The following is a 20,345-nucleotide window of genomic DNA, read 5'->3' on the forward strand; positions in this document are numbered from 1 at the left end:
TCCTAGAAATTTGGTACTATTGTGATTTGGAGATTCTAGAAATTTGGTACTATTGTGATTTGGAGATTCAGATACAATTGAATCTCTAAACTAAAATTTTGTCCAAATTTTGATTTGTGACGAAACGAATCGAACACGTCTAGTGAATTGTTTTCTGTGTGAGGGTAAACAAGTCAAAGTAGTCCAGAAGTAGGTAACTAAAGATGCAATCCGTTCCGATAACAGGAGGAGGAGGAGGAAGACTTGCGTGTTCTTCGCGTGAAAGTCATTGCAGAGATGGAATTGGCAAAGAAAGAGATTTCAGGAGCAAGTGACCCATATGTGAAATTGACTCTTTATGATCCAGAAAATGGAATAGTGACCAGTGTTCAAACAAAAACCATAAAGAAGAGCTTAAATCCAAAATAAAATGAAGAAATATTACTCGGAGTGTATCCAAAAAAGCACAGACTTCTCTTTGAAGTATTTGATGAAAACCGTTTGGAGCCTATGATCAAATAAGAGGATTGGTCGTGGTGGAGATTCGTGATGACAGCCCTTCAAGGATTATCCCTTTGAAAAACGTTCTGATGTTTCCATCTATATGCTTGTCTGACACGCTGCCGCTGGCATCCGAGTCCATTTATTCTCTTCCCTGGGTGGTGGATCCATGCGTTGTGGTGACTCCTTAAGTGGACATTGGTTACCTTCCTTCACTGTTATCGGAACGGATTGCATTTTTAGTTAACTACTTCTGAACTACTTTGACACACGGCACACATTGGCTGTTTATTTTGGACTTTTTGAACCTATTTTGGACTTTTTGCACATATTTTTTGCACGTTGCACTTGGTGGACAGTATTACTTTCTATGTTTATTCATTTGAGCACCTATTGTGTTTTAGCACTGCACTTATTTACCCTCTGATTGTTACACAATACTCTGTTAGATTGTGGTGCTTGCAGCGATTTTGTTTGCTATGACAGCGCAATAATTGCATATGGTTTTTACATGTTTTCTGTGTGTCCGTGCCGTGACTGGTGTTTTTAAAGTGCGGCAAAACGCCGGTCGCCTCACTAGTGGGAATTATCCCTTAACCACCTCCCGTCTGGCCTATAGCAAAATGACGGCCAGGAGGTGGCTCTCCTGTTCTGAATGGACGTCATATGACGTCCTTCAGAACGAGCTGCTTGTGTGCGTGGGCAGTGCCTCTCCGATCACGTTGAAGACATAGGCTCTTTACCATGTGATCAGCTGTGTTCAACCACAGCTGATCCCAGCGTAAATGGGAGTGGCATATATCGGCATTCCTCTATTTGCGTGAGTAGAGGAGAACCGGTAAGCGGCTCTCCTGATGTGGGGGGGGGGGGGGTTCAGTGTAATGGGTGCATAGGCTTTTTAATACAGTCCTGACGATTTGCAGAGGGAGGTCTCCTCAGTGTATGCTGGCATACTGTATAAAAGCCAGGAGCACATGTGCTCGGGTCTTTCGTCAGAGAGCGGAGTCCTGGAGGTGCCTCCTCCTCTGTAGAGGTGCCATGCAGTCACAGGAGGTCGCTCTGAGGGCCAGAGGAGCGGTTGAGAGGAGCTGAACCCAGAGGTCCAGGGAAGCTGACTGAGAGGGGAGACACTGGAGACCCTGGGACCGCAGTATCGTGAGTACAGGAACTTGTGTCAAGAGGCCTGACCTGAGGGGGGCCACCCCTGCTCAGAGGATTGTAAGTGGGCGGGGGTCAGCAGAAAGAGGATGCTAGGGAGGGTGTCCTGAAGAGAAGATAAGATATTGTTCACCAAGTCATCTTGTGAGAGAGTATAAAGAAAGCAAGAGACTTAAAGCGGAGTTCCACCCTGGGAATACTTTTTTTAATAAAAATACCCCCGGGACAGTCAGGGCTAGTACATTCCACAATGGATAGCCTCTGATCTGTCCCAGGTTGCACTTACCTTTTAGAAGAAATACTTACCTTGAAAATGTATTGTCCAGCGCTGCCATCTCAGGTGTGGGCAGCTTGAAGCCAGTGCGATCCTCTTCTGCGTCCTCTTCCGTCTTCTTCGGTCCCACGATGCACTGCGCCGGCCCCGCCGTCACTTCCGGTGCCTCAGCGTCATCCCTGCACAGCTTCTGGGCATGCCCAGAAGCTGTTTAGCAAGGTATGGCGGCGCCCGCACCGGAACTGACGTCGGGGCCGGTGCAGGCGCATTGATTTCTGGGAGCGATGACGTTCAGCTCCCAGGAATCATTGCAAGCCAGGAAGTGACGAATCGCCGTGGCTGCCGAGGGGAGGAAGAGGAAGTAAGGTAAGTATATTTTCTTCTAAACCAGGTAAGTAAAAAAAAAAAAAAAAATGCGATTTTCCATTTGTTTTTCAGGTGACCCCGGGCATGCAGATGGAGGTAAGTATAATTTTAGGGTGAAACTCCACTTTAACCCCATTCATCTAAAGTGGCAGGATGAATTACCAGCCTGGCTGTTCCATACCTACAGGTGGAGTTGTGAAGATAGAAGTCCTCAGATATTGTGAATAGTTAAAATGAAATATCTCACTATTCCCTTCTCCTATCCCCATTACAAAATAAACAACAAAAAAAACCAAATACCCCTGGACTGATTATTGAAGTGAAGAACCAAGAGGAATGTAAGAACCGCATTTGCTTATACCCGTGTGTTAGTAATCAGGGGAGCCCGCAGAGTTAATATTCAGCAGTCCCTACAGGGGCATGCTACTTAATATTTACAATATAAAACATTTAGGCCCCTTTCACACATGCGGGCTGTTTAGATCCGCCTGAAAAACTGAACGAATGCCCCATGCATCTCTATGGGGCATCGAATGTCAGCGGAGACATGTCCACTGACATCCGATCCTGTCCGTCAAATCCGGACGGATGGAAACCCTATTTTACACCCGTCTGGCGGATCGGATTGGATGAGAACAGACAAGACAGTCCATTCTCATCCGATTCCTCCATAGAGGACAGCGGGGATCTGACAGCTCTGTCTCAGCACACAGAGCGGAGACGGAGCTGTCATCCGCCTGCTCAGCGGGGATCGGCGGATCGATCCCCGCTGAGCAGGAGCGGACATGTGTGAAAGGGGCCTTAAAAAATTCTACATTTTAAACAATAATCCAGTCTGGCACTGGCTTCCCAATCACTGATTGGCTGTCACAGTGGTCACAAGATGGGGATCCCATCCTGCCAGCTCCTGATAATAATGAGAGACGGAGAGATGTCTGACAGTTTATTTGCTGTGCTGGGGAGCGCACAATGAGCACATTCTTAGCAAACCTTGGCTTCCTGAGGATGCATTTGCAGCGTGTAGGTGTTAAAGCCACACATACGCATTAGGTGGGCTGCAAGAGGACAAAGGAAGTCTGTGGTCACAGCGTACACCTTCATTATTTAACATCAGCATTGTAATAACAATACAAGCAAATAGTTATATCTGAGAATCCAATGTAAGGCTACTTAAAACACAAATTTACATTTGTGTTGTGCTGCATGTCTGTTGGCCATCTCTTTCCACAATTTCCTGGGTTTCCTACATGCTTTGCAGCTTCTCCTTCATTTCTAATGACTACATATCCCATGGTACCTTGCTGCCCACAAGCAGTAATTCCTGTACTGACGACTCCTCCTGAAACTCCTACCACCGCTGTAGTTCAGAAGGCAGGCTCTGTGAAAGGTGTGACACAGCAGTGCCTACTCACAGGGCATAGTGTCTATGGGTCACAGAATTCAAGGAAGGAAATGTGTGGGGTCTTCACAAAGTATGTTTACAAACTTCAAAATCATTAAAGCGGAGTTCCGGCCACAAAATCATGCCTTTAGATTTTATGGCATCTGCTTCCTTATCCTTACCTGAGCAAGAATTGGATATTTTTTTTTTTACTTACCTTATTACAGAGGATAATATACTCTCCTTACCATCCACTTCCTCCTTCCTCTGCCACGGCCCATGCCGTCACTTCCTGTCCCGCAATGCGTCCTGGGAGCTCTTACTCGTGGCTCCCAGGATGCAATGGGCAGTGACTAAGGTGGCCGGCCGCTCCTCTCATCGCGTTATTTCCAAACAGGAAATGACGCGATGTTAGGCGGAGCACAGTGCGGACGGCGATGCTGATCGCATAGTACTGGGCATGCGCGAGACTTCGCGCTGGATTCACCGGCCTCCGCCCATTACAACCAGGAAGCAGGGCAGACATTTCCCCACAACGGACTCGGCGAACCAGGACAAAGATGGCGGCGCTCAGCATAAATTTTATAAGGTAAGATTTCATGCTTGCAAAACTATTATTACACTGTATAAAACAGGATTAGCAGATGTACTGTATAGAGGTCGGAGGGTCACTGTTTGGGGGACATTAAAAAAAAAAATAAAAGATTCTGTGGCCGAAACTCCACTTTAAGAATAATACGAGTAGGCAAGACATTTTCAAATTTTCCTTGGAGCAGTTTTAACTGCTTGGAAGTACCCCTGAAAGACAAACACATAATGAGCTAGTATACATCGCATACTAGCTCATTATGAAATACTTACCTTAGGACGAAGCCCCGAAGCGCCAACCGCTCACCTCTCTCATGGGTGACATGTTCTGTCACCCTTCTTCCGGGTTCGTGGCATCCGGCTATCTGATTTGCTGGACCCGCGATAAGGTCACTCCCGCGCATGTGCGCGGGAGCCGACGGTCGCGGCACGGGGCTCTGATGGAACGGCACCAGCAGCCGTTCCTTCAGAGCGCATGCGCCAGTGACGTCGCTGGCTGCATTGAAGGTAAATATTTCCTAAACGGTACAAGTTTAGGAGATATTTACAGTACCTATAGGTAAGCCTTATCATAGGCTTACCTATAGGTACAAGTTGCAGAGGAGGGTTTACTTCCTCTTTAAACAATTTTTTAATCACATAGAGGACCAAGGGTCCCCTATGTCAGCCCTCAAAATTTCCACTTGACTGCTCGCATTAGACGAGTGGAAATAAGCTCAGGGCAAGTGTGACGCCACATCCGAGGGGGGGCGGTTGCAGTGGTGTAATATGGGGGGGGCAGCCGGTGTGGAAAATGTATAGGGGTGCAGTCGGGGGAAATCTCAAGTAGTAAAACATTGCTTTACATTCAAGTGTATACTTGTTGAAGCATTGCACTGCAATTCCTTCCCTGCGGTTGCCAGGTGACCGCTCCTTCTCTGTCCGGAGATTGGCCATCCCATGTTATCCTATTAGAGGAGTGGGGCGGTGGGCGTGTCCCTGGGTCAGTAGGAAACTGTTGCCAGGTCTGTCCGCTCATGGTCAATGCTCGGCTGCGGCAGGTCCAAGGCGGTGAGGGCCGCCGTGCTAGGGAGGGTACTTGTGGTCTTGCTGGCTCTGAGGAGTACGCCTTCTCCCTGGAGAGCTCTGCTCTGGCCCAGGAATAATCTGTAGCCTGGTCACATATTTGAGATCTCTGCTGAGCAAAGAGGGATGAGGGGGCCACTGGAGGGCTGGTGGAGGAAGAGAGGGCCCATGGGTGTTTGGAGAAGAGGGCCCCTGGGTGGTTGGCAGAGGAGGAGAGGGCCCCTGGGTGGTTGGCAGAGGAGGAGAGGGCCCCTGGGTGGTTGGCAGAGGAGGAGAGGGCCCCTGGGTGGTTGGTAGAGGAGGAGAGGGCCCCTGGGTGGTTGGTAGAGGAGGAGAGGGCCCCTGGGTGGTTGGTAGAGGAGGAGAGGGCCCCTGGGTGGTTGGTAGAGGAGGAGAGGGCCCCTGGGTGGTTGGTAGAGGAGGAGAGGGCCCCTGGGTGGTTGGCAGAGGAGGAGAGGGCCCCTGGGTGGTTGGCAGAGGGGGAGAGGGCCCCTGGGTGGTTTGCAGAAGAGGAGAGGACCCCTGGGTGGTTTGCAGAGGACCCCTGGGTGGTTTGCAGAGGACCCCTGGGTGGTTTGCAGAAGAGGAGAGGACCCCTGGGTGGTTTGCAGAGGACCCCTGGGTGGTTTGCAGAGGACCCCTGGGTGGTTTGCAGAGGACCCCTGGGTGGTTTGCAGAGGACCCCTGGGTGGTTTGCAGAGGACCCCTGGGTGGTTTGCAGAGGACCCCTGGGTGGTTTGCAGAGGACCCCTGGGTGGTTTGCAGAGGACCCCTGGGTGGTTTGCAGAAGAGGAGAGGACCCCAGGGTGGATTGCAGAAGAGGAGAGGACCCCAGGGTGGATTGCAGAAGAGGAGAGGACCCCAGGGTGGTTTGCAGAAGAGGAGAGGACCCCAGGGTGGTTTGCAGAAGAGGAGAGGACCCCTGGGTGGTTTGCAGAAGAGGAGAGGACCCCTGGGTGGTTTGCAGAAGAGGAGAGGACCCCTGGGTGGTTGCCAGAAGAGGAGAGGACCCCTGGGTGGTTGCCAGAAGAGGAGAGGACCCCTGGGTGATTGCCAGAAGAGGAGAGGACCCCTGGGTGATTGCCAGAAGAGGAGAGGACCCCTGGGTGATTGCCAGAAGAGGAGAGGACCCCTGGGTGGTTGCCAGAAGAGGAGAGGACCCCTGGGTAGTTGGCAGAGGGGGAGAAGGCCCCTGGGTGGTTTGCAGAAGAGAAGACCCCTGGATGGGTGGCGGAGGAGGAGAGGATCCCTGGGTGGTTGGCAGAAGAGGAGAGGACCCCTGGGTAGTTGGCAGTGGAGGAGAGGACTCCTGGGTGGTTGGCAGAGGAGGAGAGGGCCCCTGGGTGGTTGGCAGAGGAGGAGAGGGCCCCTGGGTGGTTGGTAGATGAGGAGAGGGCCCCTGGGTGGTTGGTAGAGGAGGAGAGGGCCCCTGGGTGGTTGGTAGAGGAGGAGAGGGCCCCTGGGTGGTTGGCAGAGGAGGAGAGGGCCCCTGGGTGGTTGGCAGAGGGGGAGAGGACCCCTGGGTGGTTTGCAGAGGACCCCTGGGTGGTTTGCAGAGGACCCCTGGGTGGTTTGCAGAGGACCCCTGGGTGGTTTGCAGAGGACCCCTGGGTGGTTTGCAGAAGAGGAGAGGACCCCTGGGTGGTTTGCAGAAGAGGAGAGGACCCCTGGGTGGTTTGCAGAAGAGGAGAGGACCCCTGGGTGGTTTGCAGAAGAGGAGAGGATCCCTGGGTGGTTTGCAGAAGAGGAGAGGACCCCTGGGTAGTTGGCAGAGGGGGAGAAGGCCCCTGGGTGGTTTGCAGAAGAGAAGACCCCTGGGTGGGTGGCGGAGGAGGAGAGGATCCCTGGGTGGTTGGCAGAAGAGGAGAGGACCCCTGGGTAGTTGGCAGTGGAGGAGAGGACCCCTGGGTAGTTGGCAGAGGAGGAGAGGGCCCCTGGGTAGTTGGCAGAAGAGTAGAGGGCCCCTTGGTGGTTGACAGAGGAGAAGAGGGCCCCTGGGTGGTTGCCCTCAGAGGAGGAGCAGGCTTGCGGGATGATTGTTGAAGGAGAGGACCCCCGGGTTGGTCAGCTGTGGAAGAGCAAGCCCTTGGGTAGTTGGAGGAGAGGGAGCCTGGGAAGTCCCTGGTTAGGAGGAGAGGGCCCAGGATGGTTGGTGGAGGAGGAAGGGGCAAACTGGGCAGGAGACTGCTCTGATATCAAGAAAAAAGGCTGCACCACTTTACCCACTCAGCTTCTGCTTGCTAGAGACCTGGCCACACTCCTCTAGTGACGCCAAAATTGATTGCCAGGGAGGAGAGTAGAGCGGAGCCAGTCCTGCACATCTGACATCAGAGTCGGATATGACGGAGCTGGAGTCCTTTGCCCTTTTTGTAACTTTATTCTGCATAAAATGTTTAACCGCTTGCCGACCGCCGCACGACTATTTACTGCGGCGGTCAGCCCCTCACAGACAAAGCGACGTAGTACTACGTTGCTAGCCTGTGAGGCTCTAGGGACACCTTTGCTTCTGCTCGCTCACGGACACCTTTGCGCGAGTGACCGGCGGACCCGATGTCCGCCGGTCACTCGCGATCGTCAGTTACACCGGGAGAAAGGCAGACGGCTGATGAAAACAAAGCCGCCTGTCCTTCTTCCCTGTGTAACAGCACAGATCATACGGTCCTGCTATGTAGGACCGTAGATCTCTGCGGTTACATGAAAAGCCACATCCAATCACAGTTAGAAGCACACCCCTAGGGACACACTTAACCCCTCCTTCTCAAATAAAGTTAACCCCTTCCCTGCCAGTGTCATTTTTTACAGTAACAGTGCATATATATAGCACTGATTACTGTAGTAATGTCACTGGTACCCCCAAAAGTGTCAAAAATGTCAGTCAAGGGTCCGATCTGTCCGCCGCAATGTCGCAGTCCTGCAAAAATAATCGCAGATCGCCGCCATTACTCGTTAAAAAAAAAACAACAAAAATGACAAAAATCTTTCCCTTTGTTAGTAAACGCAATAACTTTTGCGCAAACCAATCAAAATACGCTTTTTGCGATTTTTTTTTTTTTTTTTTTTACCAAACATATGTAGCAGAAAACAAATTGGCCTAAAATGTTAAAAAAAATTTTGATATAAATAAATATTGTTATTTTTGCAAAATTGTCGCTCTTTCTTTGTTTATAGCGCATGATCAAAAAATCGCACAGGTGATCAAATACCACCAAAAGAAAGCTCTGTTTGTGGGAAAAAAAGGACGTCAATTTCATTTGGGTACAGTGTCGCACGACCGCGCAATTGTCTGTTAAAGTCACGCAGTGCCGAATCGCAAAATAGGCCCTAGTCAGGAAGGGGGTAAAATCTTCCGGGGCTTAAGTGGTTAACAGTGTCATTTCATTAGATAATTAGGAGGGTGTGTTTAGGGGCGGGGCAGGATACCGGTTGGGTGGGGGCAACTGGTGACGAGTTACTCTTAAGGCCTGGCTAGTATCTCAGGACTTGAAATGTTTAGCCCTGCCCTATGTGATACTACTGTATATTTTGTAGTGACAGGTTCTCTTTATGGAGACATCAGGGATCTTTTGGACCCCTGATGTCTCACCTGCCCTCCATTAAAGGTAATTCATAGATGGGATGTAAGGAAGCTGTTGGGACAGGGAACAAAGTTTGGGTGACAGAAGACTCTGCTGAGACAGAAGGATTTCCAGCAGAGGCCTCTCCTCCTGCCTTCCTAATCTTCTCTGAACACAAGAGGAGTGGACCTGTCACCACATCCATCAAATGATCAGATGACCTACAAATCATCACCTTATTCCTGTCACCCAATCTATGAGCCCCCATTCCTGGGAGTTCCTGGACTCGAATGTCAATCCGCACTCTAAATTTGGGTTGCTGACGCCATCCATGTCTGCTGTGTGCCAGTCCGGGAATAGTGCCAGCACCGGGGAACCCAACCTCCTAAACACTAATAATCAGAGAGATACTAGAAACATTTTCGGGGGAATCTCCCATTACAAAACATCCTTGGCATAATCTTATTGTGGCACCATGAGGTAAACTCTTCAGAATTCTTCTCTTGTGGTTACCAGGATCCAAACCAGCAGAACATCTAAAGATGACCTCACCCTGCAAACTAGAATGTTATATGTGAGAAGTCTGCATAGAATCCCAGCACTGGGACACCTTCACCTTCTCTTCACTCAACTGGAAGGAGGACTCTGCTCCTTCCTCTATAGAACTCTCCTCTCCTGAAATACTCTACTCTGCTCCTTCCTCCATATAACTCTCCTCTCCTAAACGACTCTGCTGGAGGACTCTGCTCCTTCCTCTACAACTCTACTCTCCTGAAATACTCTGCTCTGCTGGAGGACTCTGCTCTTTCCTCTATAACTCTCCTCTCCTAAAATACTTTGCACTGCTGGAGAACTCTGCTCCTTCCTCCATATAACTCTCCTCTCCTAAATGACTCTGCTGGAGGACTCTGCTCCTTCCTCTACAACTCTACTCTCCTGAAATACTCTGCTCTGCTGGAGGACTCTGCTACTTCCTCTATAACTCTAGCCTCTTGTAATACTCTGCACTGCTGGAGGACTCTGCTCCTTCCTCTATTACTCTCCTCCCCTGAAATACTCTGCACTGCTGGAGGACTCTGCTCCTTCCTAACTCTCCTCTCTGGAAATACTCTGCTCTGCTGGAGGACTCTGCTTCTTCCTCTATAACTCCCCTCTCCTGAAATACTCTGCACTGCTGGAGGACTCTGCTCCTTCCTCTATATAACTCTCCTCTCCTGAAATACCCTGCTCTGCTGGAGGACTCTGCTCCTTCCTCTATAACTCTCCTCTCCTAAAATACTCTGCTCTGCTGTAGGACTCTGCTACTTTCTCTATATAACTCTCCTCTCCTGAAATACTCTGCACTGCTGGAGGACTCTGCTCCTTCCTCTATTACTCTCCTCTCCTAAAATACCCTGCTCTGCTGTAGGACTCTGCTCCTTCCTCTATATAACTCTCCTCTCCTGAAATACTCTGCACTGCTGGAGGACTCTGCTCCTTCCTCTATTACTCTCCTCTCCTAAAATACCCTGCTCTGCTGGAGGACTCTGCTCCTTCCTCTATAACTCTCCTCTCCTAAAATACTCTGCTCTGCTGTAGGACTCTGCTCCTTCCTCTATATAACTCTCCTCTCCTGAAATACTCTGCACTGCTGGAGGACTCTGCTCCTTCCTCTATTACTCTCCTCTCCTAAAATACTCTGCTCTGCTGGAGGACTCTGCTCCTTCCTCTAGAACTCTCCTCTCCTGAAATACTCTGCTCTGCTGGAAGACTCTGCTCTTTCCTCTATCTTATGCTGACCATACACTATATGACAAATCGTTCAATCTAATTTTTGTAAAACAAACACTGGGCCGTGAGAGCAAACAATCGTTCCATCATGTAATGACCACTAAATTATTCAATGGACATAAATGAATCGGTTTTTCGTCCCTTTTGTCACATTAACCTTTCAATTCATCATTCGTTCGGCAGAAAATTTCCAAATGTGTCCTTCGTTTTTTTTTTTTTTGTCTCAAAAACCGATTTGTGCCCATTAACTGACCGAAAAACGAACAAGCTGTCCAAATGACCAAATTTCGGCCGATTTTACGTATGGTGTATGGCCAGCATAACTCTCCTCTCCTGAAATACTCTGCTTTGCTGGAGGACTCTGCTCCTTCCTCTATCTAACTTTCAGAGCAGAGCAGAGGGGGTCCTGAGATGCACAGGGGCATATAAAGGGGGATTTTCTTATATTACCTCTTATTGCCATCATGCTCACAGTGTTGTCTGTCCCTGCTAGGAAGACCCTGGAGATGGGGTGTTGTGCTGAAGGATCTCTGGCTCAGTCTCTGGCAGAATTTGAAATAAACATGGAAAGAGATGTCCTGCTGCCTCTCAACAAGCTAAGTGAGGTAATCTGTCATAATGTCTATGTCCAGATTTTCATCATGGTATATGATTGTTCTGAACCCCCATCACCAATCATAGTCCTGTACCCCCGTCACCAATCGTAGTCCTATATCCCCGTCACCAATCGTAGTCCTATACCCCCATCACCAATCATAGTCCTGTACCCCCGTCACCAATCGTAGTCCTATACCCCCGTCACCAATCGTAGTCCTATACCCCCGTCACCAATCGTAGTCCTATACCCCCCTCACCAATCGTAGTCCTATACCCCCGTCACCAATCGTAGTCCTATACCCCCGTCACCAATCGTAGTCCTGTACCCCCGTCACCAATCGTAGTCCTATACCCCCCTCACCAATCATTGTCCTATACCCCCGCCACCAATCATAGTCCTATACCCCCGTCACCAATCGTAGTCCTGTACCCCCGTCACCAATCGTAGTCCTATACCCCCCTCACCAATCATTGTCCTATACCCCCGCCACCAATCATAGTCCTATACCCCCGTCACCAATCGTAGTCCTATACCCCCGTCACCAATCGTAGTCCTGTACCCCCGTCACCAATCGTAGTCCTATACCCCCCTCACCAATCATTGTCCTATACCCCCCGCCACCAATCATAGTCCTGTACCCCCCTCACCAATCATAGTCCTATACCCCATTCACCAATCGTAGTTCTATACCCCCGCCACCAATCATGTTAATTAATTGTTTTGAAAGTGTTTAAATAAAATAGCCGAGAAGGTTAAAATGGGCTTCCCTAACCCTCAGAAATCATTTAAGGCCAATTACCTAAGTACTTTACAAAACTGCCATAGGTTCTTTTCCCCAATTCTTTCCAATGCATGGTGTCATCATTTTCACCGAATATTTTGGTGGACTCTTCACTTTGTCCCATATGCAATTGGCTTCTTATGTTCTGCTCCATTCATCTAAATCTTTATGTTCTGCCTCATGTACTTGACTTCTTATGTTCTGCCCCATTCACTTGTCCCTTCATGTTCCCTCCATGTACTGGGCTCTTCATGCTGACTCCATGTACTGGGCTCTTCATGTTGACTCCATGTACTGGGCTCTTCATGTTGACTCCATGTACTGGGCTCTTCATGTTGACTCCATGTACTGGGCTCTTCATGTTGGCTCCATGTACTGGGCTCTTCATGTTGGCTCCATGTACTGGGCTCTTCATGTTGACTCCATGTACTGGGCTCTTCATGTTGACTCCATGTACTGGGCTCTTCATGTTGGCTCCATGTACTGGGCTCTTCATGTTGACTCCATGTACTGGGCTCTTCATGTTGGCTCCATGTACTGGGCTCTTCATGTTGACTCCATGTACTGGGCTCTTCATGTTGACTCCATGTACTGGGCTCTTCATGTTGGCTCCATGTACTGGGCTCTTCATGTTGGCTCCATGTACTGGGCTCTTCATGTTGGCTCCATGTACTGGGCTCTTCATGTTGGCTCCATGTACTGGGCTCTTCATGTTGGCTCCATGTACTGGGCTCTTCATGTTGGCTCCATGTACTGGGCTCTTCATGTTGGCTCCATGTACTGGGCTCTTCATGTTGGCTCCATGTACTGGGCTCTTCATGTTGGCTCCATGTACTGGGCTCTTCATGTGCTCTCTACGTACTGGGCTCTTCATGTGCTCTCTACGTACTGGGCTCTTCATGTTCTCTCTACGTACTGGGCTCTTCATGTTGACTCCATGTACTGGGCTCTTCATGTTGACTCCATGTACTGGGCTCTTCATGTGCTCTCTACGTACTGGGCTCTCCATGTTCTCTCCATGTACTCGGGTCTTCATGTTCTCTCCATGCAGTGGGCTCTTCATGTCCTGCCCCAAGCACTTGTCTTCTGTAACTGACTTATGACCTTTTTATCTCTGTCTTCCTTATATACACCTACCTTTCTATGCTAAGCTCCTTTAATTCTTCTTTGTCCTCCTCCATTACTGCCACCTACAGCTGCATCTCTCCCTCCTCAGGAAGAACTACCTGCAATTCTGAAGCACAGAAAACAGCTACAGAAACTGCTGACAGACCTGAACAATGTAAAGACTCGGTGAGTATAGACAACCCATGTGTGTACACAGGAGGGACTGCTGCCCCACCTCCCAACTCTTCCTCTATTGGAACCAAATCCCTTTGTCCCTCTTTCATCCTTAGTTGTCCCTCTTTTTAATCTGATGTCCAGATATCTATGAAAATGTCCTAATTACCTACCTGAAGAGTTATTCTGCATAGAAACCTTCATCTTGTTGCTTAATGATCTTGTTTGCTATTTAGGAAGCCAATAATATTTGAAATATTTAATTCTTATTGGTTAGCCACCCTGCAAACTGACTGTAAAATGTTACAAATCCATTGTTCTCCAATTCTGCCTGGCAGGCTATCTCAAGCCCAGAAGAGCACGGCAGGGGCCCAAGGAGGAGGCATTATCGGAGCCCCGGCTAAACTGGAGAGCCTGAAGGAGGAAGAAGAGGAGCTGCGCAGAAGGGTGGAGCAGAGCAAGGTGTGTTATTATGAAAGAATCCGTAAAATGGTTTTGCTCAGGCTAATGAGGAATCCTCTCCGAATCCAGGTTCAGGGTGACCTCCAGATTAGGCTCTATCCACTTTTTTTCTGTTCGCTCAATTGTGTGTAGAACAGTGAGATCTGAAAATGGCTGAGCGCCGACGCTCTCCATTCAACCTGATGGAGCTTGAGAGGTCCTGCAAAGAAGAATGGGAGAAACTGCCCAAAAATAGGAGTGCCAAGCTTGTAGCATCATACTCAGAAATACTGGAGGCTGTAATTGGTGCCAAAGGAGCTTCAACAAAGTATTGAGCAAAGGCTGTGATACTTCTGTACATGGGATTGCTTTGTTTTTTTATTTAAATAAATTTGCAAAGATTTTAAATAAACATCTTTCACGTTGTCATTATGGGGGATTGTTTGTAGAATTTTGAGAAAAATAATGAATTTAATCCAATTTGGAATAAGGCTGTGACATAACAAAATGTGGAAAAAGTGAAGCTCTGTGAATACTTTCCAAAAGCACTGTGTAATGTTTGTTTTTTATCCACTTGCCGTCTGCTCACTGGAGCTCTACTGCGGCAAAGTGGTTCGTTATCGTCTGACGATGTAGACCTACATCGTCAGACACTCCCCTTTCTCGGCGGCGCACGCGCGCCGCCGGAGGCTCGCTCCCGCTGTGTTCAATCACAGCGGGAGTCGGGCCAGGGGAGGAGCAGCGGCGATCGCCGCTGCTCTTCCCCGATCGTCGGGGAATCGAGTGTGGAGATCCGCCCGCTTGTGTAAACAAAGCGGGCGGATCTCCAAAGTGACAAACAGGGACAGATTGCAGGGTTCAGCATAGCTGAATCTGCGATCTGTCCCTGTGTCACTCAGTCACCTCCCCCCAAACACGTCAGTAAGCACCAGGCATACATTAACCCCTCCCTCTCCAATAAAATTAACCCCTTCCCTGCCAGTGTCATTATTACAGTAACAGTGCATATATATAGCACTGATTACTGTAGTAATGTCACTGGTACCCCCAAAAGTGTCAAAAATGTCAGTCAAGGGTCCGATCTGTCCGCCACAATGTCGCAGTCCCCCAAACAAAAATAATCGCAAATCGCCACCATTACTCGTTAAAAAAAAAAAAAAACACCAAAAATGACAGAAATCTTTCCGTTAGTTAGTTAGTAAACGCAATAACTTTTGCGCAAACCAATCAAAATACGTTTATTGTGATTTTTTTTTTTTTTTTTTTTTTTTTTTACCAAACATAGGTAGCAGAAAACAAATTGGCCAAAAATTTAAAAAAAATTTGATTTTTACATTTTTTTGGGGGGAATTTCATATAAAAAAATGTGAAAAATATTATTTTTTCAAAATTTACGCATTTTTTTTTTTAAAGCGCAAAAAGTAAAAATCGCACAGGTGATCAAATACCACCAAAAGAAAGCTCTGTTTGTGGGAAAAAAAGGACGTAAATTTCGTTTGGGTACGGCGTCGCACGACTGCGCAATTGTCAGTTAAAGTCGCACAGTGCCGAATCGCAAAAAGTGGCCTGGACGTAAGACAGCAAAATCCTCCGGTGGTAAAGTGGTTAAAGAAAAAAAACAAACCTGTAATGCCACTTTAACCACTTGCTGACCGCCCGCTGCATTTACTGCGGCAGGCTGGCTCGGCTGCGCGAAACAACGCACGGTTATGTCGGTTCGCGGGAGTGATGCTGGAGGGCGAGCACGTGCCGCCGACGGTGCACTCCTGCCCCCACTAGGCAGCGGGGAATCTGATAATAAAAATAACGCAGTGCCTCAATAAAAAGATTTAAAAAAAAGAAATAGATTAAAAAAATAAATAAATAACGCAGTGCCGAATCTCATAAAATGGCCTGGTCATTATGGGGGAAAATCCTTCCGGTCCAAAACTGGTTAAGCAACAACTTCATTCTAGTTTGGTCTAGAAGTATTATTGTCATTATATTTATTCATATAATAATTATGGTGTATATGGTGTAAAATATTATTATTATTATTATTAGGTTGCCATTTAGGATTAGTGTGCTCTCACTGGATTTGTATTAACCACTTCCATACTGCTGAACGTCATGTGACGTCCTGGGCTTTCAGTGGAGATATCTGAATGGTGGGTGCAGCTGCAGGCATCATTCAGATATTTTTTTCTGCCGGCGATTCCCTGCACCGTAAAAACTGATTTGTTTTTACAGGCGACAGGAGGGGAAATTTTTTAAGCATAGCCTACAGAGATTTTTAAGTCCCGACATTTGGTGCCAATTTTAACCACTTTACCACCGGAGGATTTTCCTGCTGTACGTCCAGGCCACTTTTTGCGATTCGGCACTGTGCGACTTTAACTGACGATTGCGCGGTCATGCAACGCCGTACCCAAACGAAATTTACGTCCTTTTTTTCCCACTAACAGAGCTTTTTTTTGGTGGTATTTGATCACCTCTGCGCTTTTCATTTTTTGCGATAATAATAAAAAAAAGCGACAATTTAAAAAAAATAACAATATTTTTCTACTTTGACAGTTAAAAAATATCCAATATATTAAATTTTTGTCATATATTTAGGCCAAAATGTATTTAGCTACATGTCTTTGACCAAAAAATTCTCAATGAGCGTATTTTTAACCGCTTTAAGACCGGAAGATTTTACCGCATTCCTGACCAGGCCATATTTTGCGATTCGGCACTGTGTTATTTTAACGAACAATTGCGCGGTCGTGCGACGATGTTCCCAAATTAAATGTATGTCTTTTTTTCCCCACAAATAGAGCTTTCTTTTGGTGGTATTTGATCACCTCTGTGATTTTTACTTTTTGCGCTATAAACAAAAAAAGAGCGACGATTTTGAAAAAATAACAATATTTTTCACATTTTTTTTTATATGACATCCCCCCCCCCCACCCCAATAAAAATGTAAAAATCAAAATTTTTTAACATTTTAGGCCAATTTGTTTTCTGCTACATATTTTTGGTAAAAAAAATCGCAATAAGCGTATTCTGCTTGGTTTGCGCAAAAGTTATCGCAGCTACTAACTACGGGAAAGATTTTTGTCATTTTTATTGTTTTTTTTTTTTTTTTAACGAGTAATGGCGGCGATCTGCGATTTTTTTTTTTTTTTTTTTTTTTTTTTTTTTTTTTTTTTTTTTTTGCGGGACTGTGACATTGCGGCGGACAGATCGGTCCCCTGACTGACATTTTTGACACTTTTGGGGGTACCAGTGACATTACTACAGTAATAAGTGCTATAAATATGCACTGTTACTGTAAAAATGACACTGGCAGGGAAGGGGTTAACTTTTATTGGTGATCAAGGGGTTAATGTATGCCTGGTGCTTACTGACGTGTGTGGGGGGAGGGGACTGTGTGACACAAGGACAGATCGCAGGTTCAGGTATGCTGAATCCTGTGATCTGTCCCTGCCTGTCACATAGGAGATCCGCCCGCTTTGTTTACACAAGCGGACGGATCTCCACATTCGATTTCGGACGGCTCCTCCCCTGGCCCGACTCCCGCTGTGACTGAATACAGCGGGAGCGTGCCTCCGGGGGTGCGCGCGATAACGCACCACTTTGCCGCAGTACGCTGAATGTGAGCGGTAGGCAAATGGTTAAAGCGTGACATGTTGGGTATCTATCTACTTGACATAACATCATCTTTCACATGATGGGATAACTTTACTGTTTTTTTTTTTTTTTTTTTTTTTTTTTTTTTTAATTACTGAAAAAACTGTTTTCCAAAAAAATCGTGTTTGAAAAATTTGATGCGCAAACAACTGTGTGACATAAAAATATTGCAATGACCACCATTTTATTCCCTAGGGTCTCTGTTCTAAAAAATACATATAATGTTTGACGGGTTCTGAGCAATTTTCTAGAAAAAAAAAAAAATGATGATTTTTACATTTTTAGGAGAGGGATGCTGGAATTAGCCAGGTATGGAAGCGGTTAAAAATAACAGTTCTCTGTTTCTGATGCAGGATGACTATTTATGTGACTTGTATCACTTTGGGACAAAAGAAAATGAATACAAGAACTACTTCATGCGGGTGAGTAGGAAAATATATTATTACCATTTCTGTAATGGCAAATGACAAGAATCCATCATGGCGGGTGACAACGTGATCATATAGTTGGGGGGCTACTTAAAGAGGTTGTACATCTCAGGAAAAAAAAAAATAAAAAAATAAAGGGATGGACATGGGTCAGCAACAATACTCAGGTAGGCCGTGGGGTTTAGCCACTTGCCGACCGCCGCAAGTACATATACTGCGGCGGTCAGCCCCATGCCGGCAAAGTGATGTACCGGTACGTCACTTGCCTGCTAACCAATAGGGGGCGAGCGCGCGCCGCCGGAGGCGCGCTCCCGCCCCCGCTTGCTCACTGGGATCCCCGCGCGCGTGACCGGCGGACCCGATGTCCGCCGGTCACTCGCGATCGTCGGTTACAGAGGGAGAAAGGCAGGCGGCGAATGTAAACCCAGCTGCCTGTCATTGTCCCCTGTGTAACAGCAGAGATCATACGGTCCTGCTATGTAGGACCGTAGATCTCTGCTGTTACATGAAAAGCCACGCCCCTTTACAGTTAGAAGCACGCCCCTAGGGACACACTTAACCCCTCCTTCTCTAATAAAGTTAACCCCTTCCCTGCCAGTGTCATTATTACAGTAACAGTGCATATGTATAGCACTGATTACTGTAGTAATGTCACTGGTACCCCCAAAAGTGTCCAAAAATGTCAGTCAAGGGTCCGATCTGTCCACCGCAATGTCGCAGTCCCGCTAAAAAAATCGCAGATCGCCGCCATTACTCGTTAAAAAATTAAATAAAAATTACAATTTTTCCCTTAGTTAGTAAACGCAATAACTTTTGCGCAAACCAATCAAAATACGCTGATTGCGGTTTTTTTTTTTTTACCAAAAATATGTAGCAGAAAACAAATTGGCCTAAAATGTTAAATTTTCATTTTTACATTTTTTTTTTTTTTGGGAATTTCATATAAAAAAATGTGAAAAATATTGTTATTTTTGCAAAATTGTCGCTCTTTTTTTGTTTATAGCGCATGATCAAAAAATCTCACAGGTGATCAAATACCACCAAAAGAAAGCTCTGTTTGTGGGAAAAAAAGGACGTCAAATTCATTTAGGTACAGCGTCGCACGACCGCGCAATTGTCCGTTAAAATCACGCAGTGCCGAATCGCAAAATAGGCCCTGGTCAGGAAGGGGGTAAAATCTTCCGGGGCTTAAGTGGTTAAACGATGCTCAGTTGGTACTAAGGGGTCCAAAGTGTGCCAAGAAAATATCCCCCCCACACCATTACACCCCCCGCCACCAGCCTGAACTGTTACCCCCCCCCCCCCCCCACCATTACACCACCAGCCTGAACCTCTTTTTATTGAACGTGATGGCTGTTTCTATTCAAACTATGGGGAAGATTTACTAATACTGGTTACAGAATCTGGTGCAGCTCTGCATAGTAACCAATAGGCTTCCAGGTTTTATTGTCAAAGCTTAACTGAATAAGTAGAAGTTGGAAGCTGATTGGCTACCATGCTTCTGAATGCTCCAGTTTTAGTACATCCCCGCCTATGTGACTATTAATATTGTCGCTCATCTGTATTAGTAGGTAAGGTTGTCCTTTTTATATCCATTATTCGACCCTTATAACTTGATGTTTTCCCACAGCTTCTGGAGCTTCAGGCAGAGTATCATCGGAAATCATTTGCACAGCTCACAGATGTGTTGGGGGAGCTGAGAGACACCATGAAGGACAGCGGTCAGTATCTTCCATCCTATCCATATTTCACTATACCACCATAGGAGAACGTTCACCACTAATGTCAACCACACAGGTCCCTCACCCCTTCCATATATTAGGCTCATTACTAGTTGATGTCCATGATGTAGAATGGACTGGAAATTGTTAAAGGTCTTAAAGTTGTTTCGGAGTTATTATGCAGAAGGCCCCAATGACTGGACATGAGTTAGCCACATAATACCCATCATACAAGAACAGCTGCTCTTGGAGGTGTTTTCATTTGGAGAACATCAAGCATTGCCCCGAATACAATATATGAGGCCATACGGATACGGTATGTTCTCTCACCTCTTGTATTATGTGGGGGAGCTCTCATGGTAAGGTTACCAGATTTTCAAAACGAAATCGAGGGACACCATGTTATTCACATTTAAACCACACCCAAAAAAAACACTCTCTCATTGTACCACACTCAAAAAATGAAGCCCCCCGTTTGCACCACACCCACATAATCAAGATCTCATTGGTACCACACCCAAAAAATCAGGACCCCGTTAGTAACACTCCCACAAAATCACGATCCCATTTGTATCAGACCCATAAAATCAAGCCCCTATTTGTACCACTCAAAAAATCAACCCCCTATTTGTACCACTAAAAAATCAACCCCCTATTTGTACCACTCCCACAAAATCAAACCTATATTAACAACTTCTACTAATATAAAGGAATTTTAAAATGACCATAAAACGATCTTCCAAAATAGATTACAAAATCTTCGGTTCCTCCAAAAGATCCTGACTCTGCTGCCTATCTGACCTCG

At 46.9% G+C, this 20,345-nt stretch overlaps 1 protein-coding gene across 1 annotated transcript in view; it reads left to right on the forward strand.

Annotated features, from left to right (window-relative positions):
- The window catches only part of SH3BP1 (SH3 domain binding protein 1), a 66,234-nt gene that overhangs the window by 26,861 nt on the left and 19,028 nt on the right, over positions 1-20,345 (forward strand). Inside the window, exons 5-9 of the mRNA XM_082265753.1 lie at positions 11,130-11,241; positions 13,232-13,308; positions 13,635-13,758; positions 17,745-17,813; positions 19,450-19,540. Of these exons, the coding sequence (XP_082121879.1) occupies positions 11,130-11,241; positions 13,232-13,308; positions 13,635-13,758; positions 17,745-17,813; positions 19,450-19,540 (473 nt within the window). The remainder of the gene's footprint in view (positions 1-11,129; positions 11,242-13,231; positions 13,309-13,634; positions 13,759-17,744; positions 17,814-19,449; positions 19,541-20,345) is intronic.

This window comes from Pelophylax lessonae, assembly GCF_965119305.1.
Source record: "Pelophylax lessonae genome assembly, chromosome: 8".
In the NCBI taxonomy this organism is placed as follows: domain Eukaryota; kingdom Metazoa; phylum Chordata; class Amphibia; order Anura; family Ranidae; genus Pelophylax; species Pelophylax lessonae.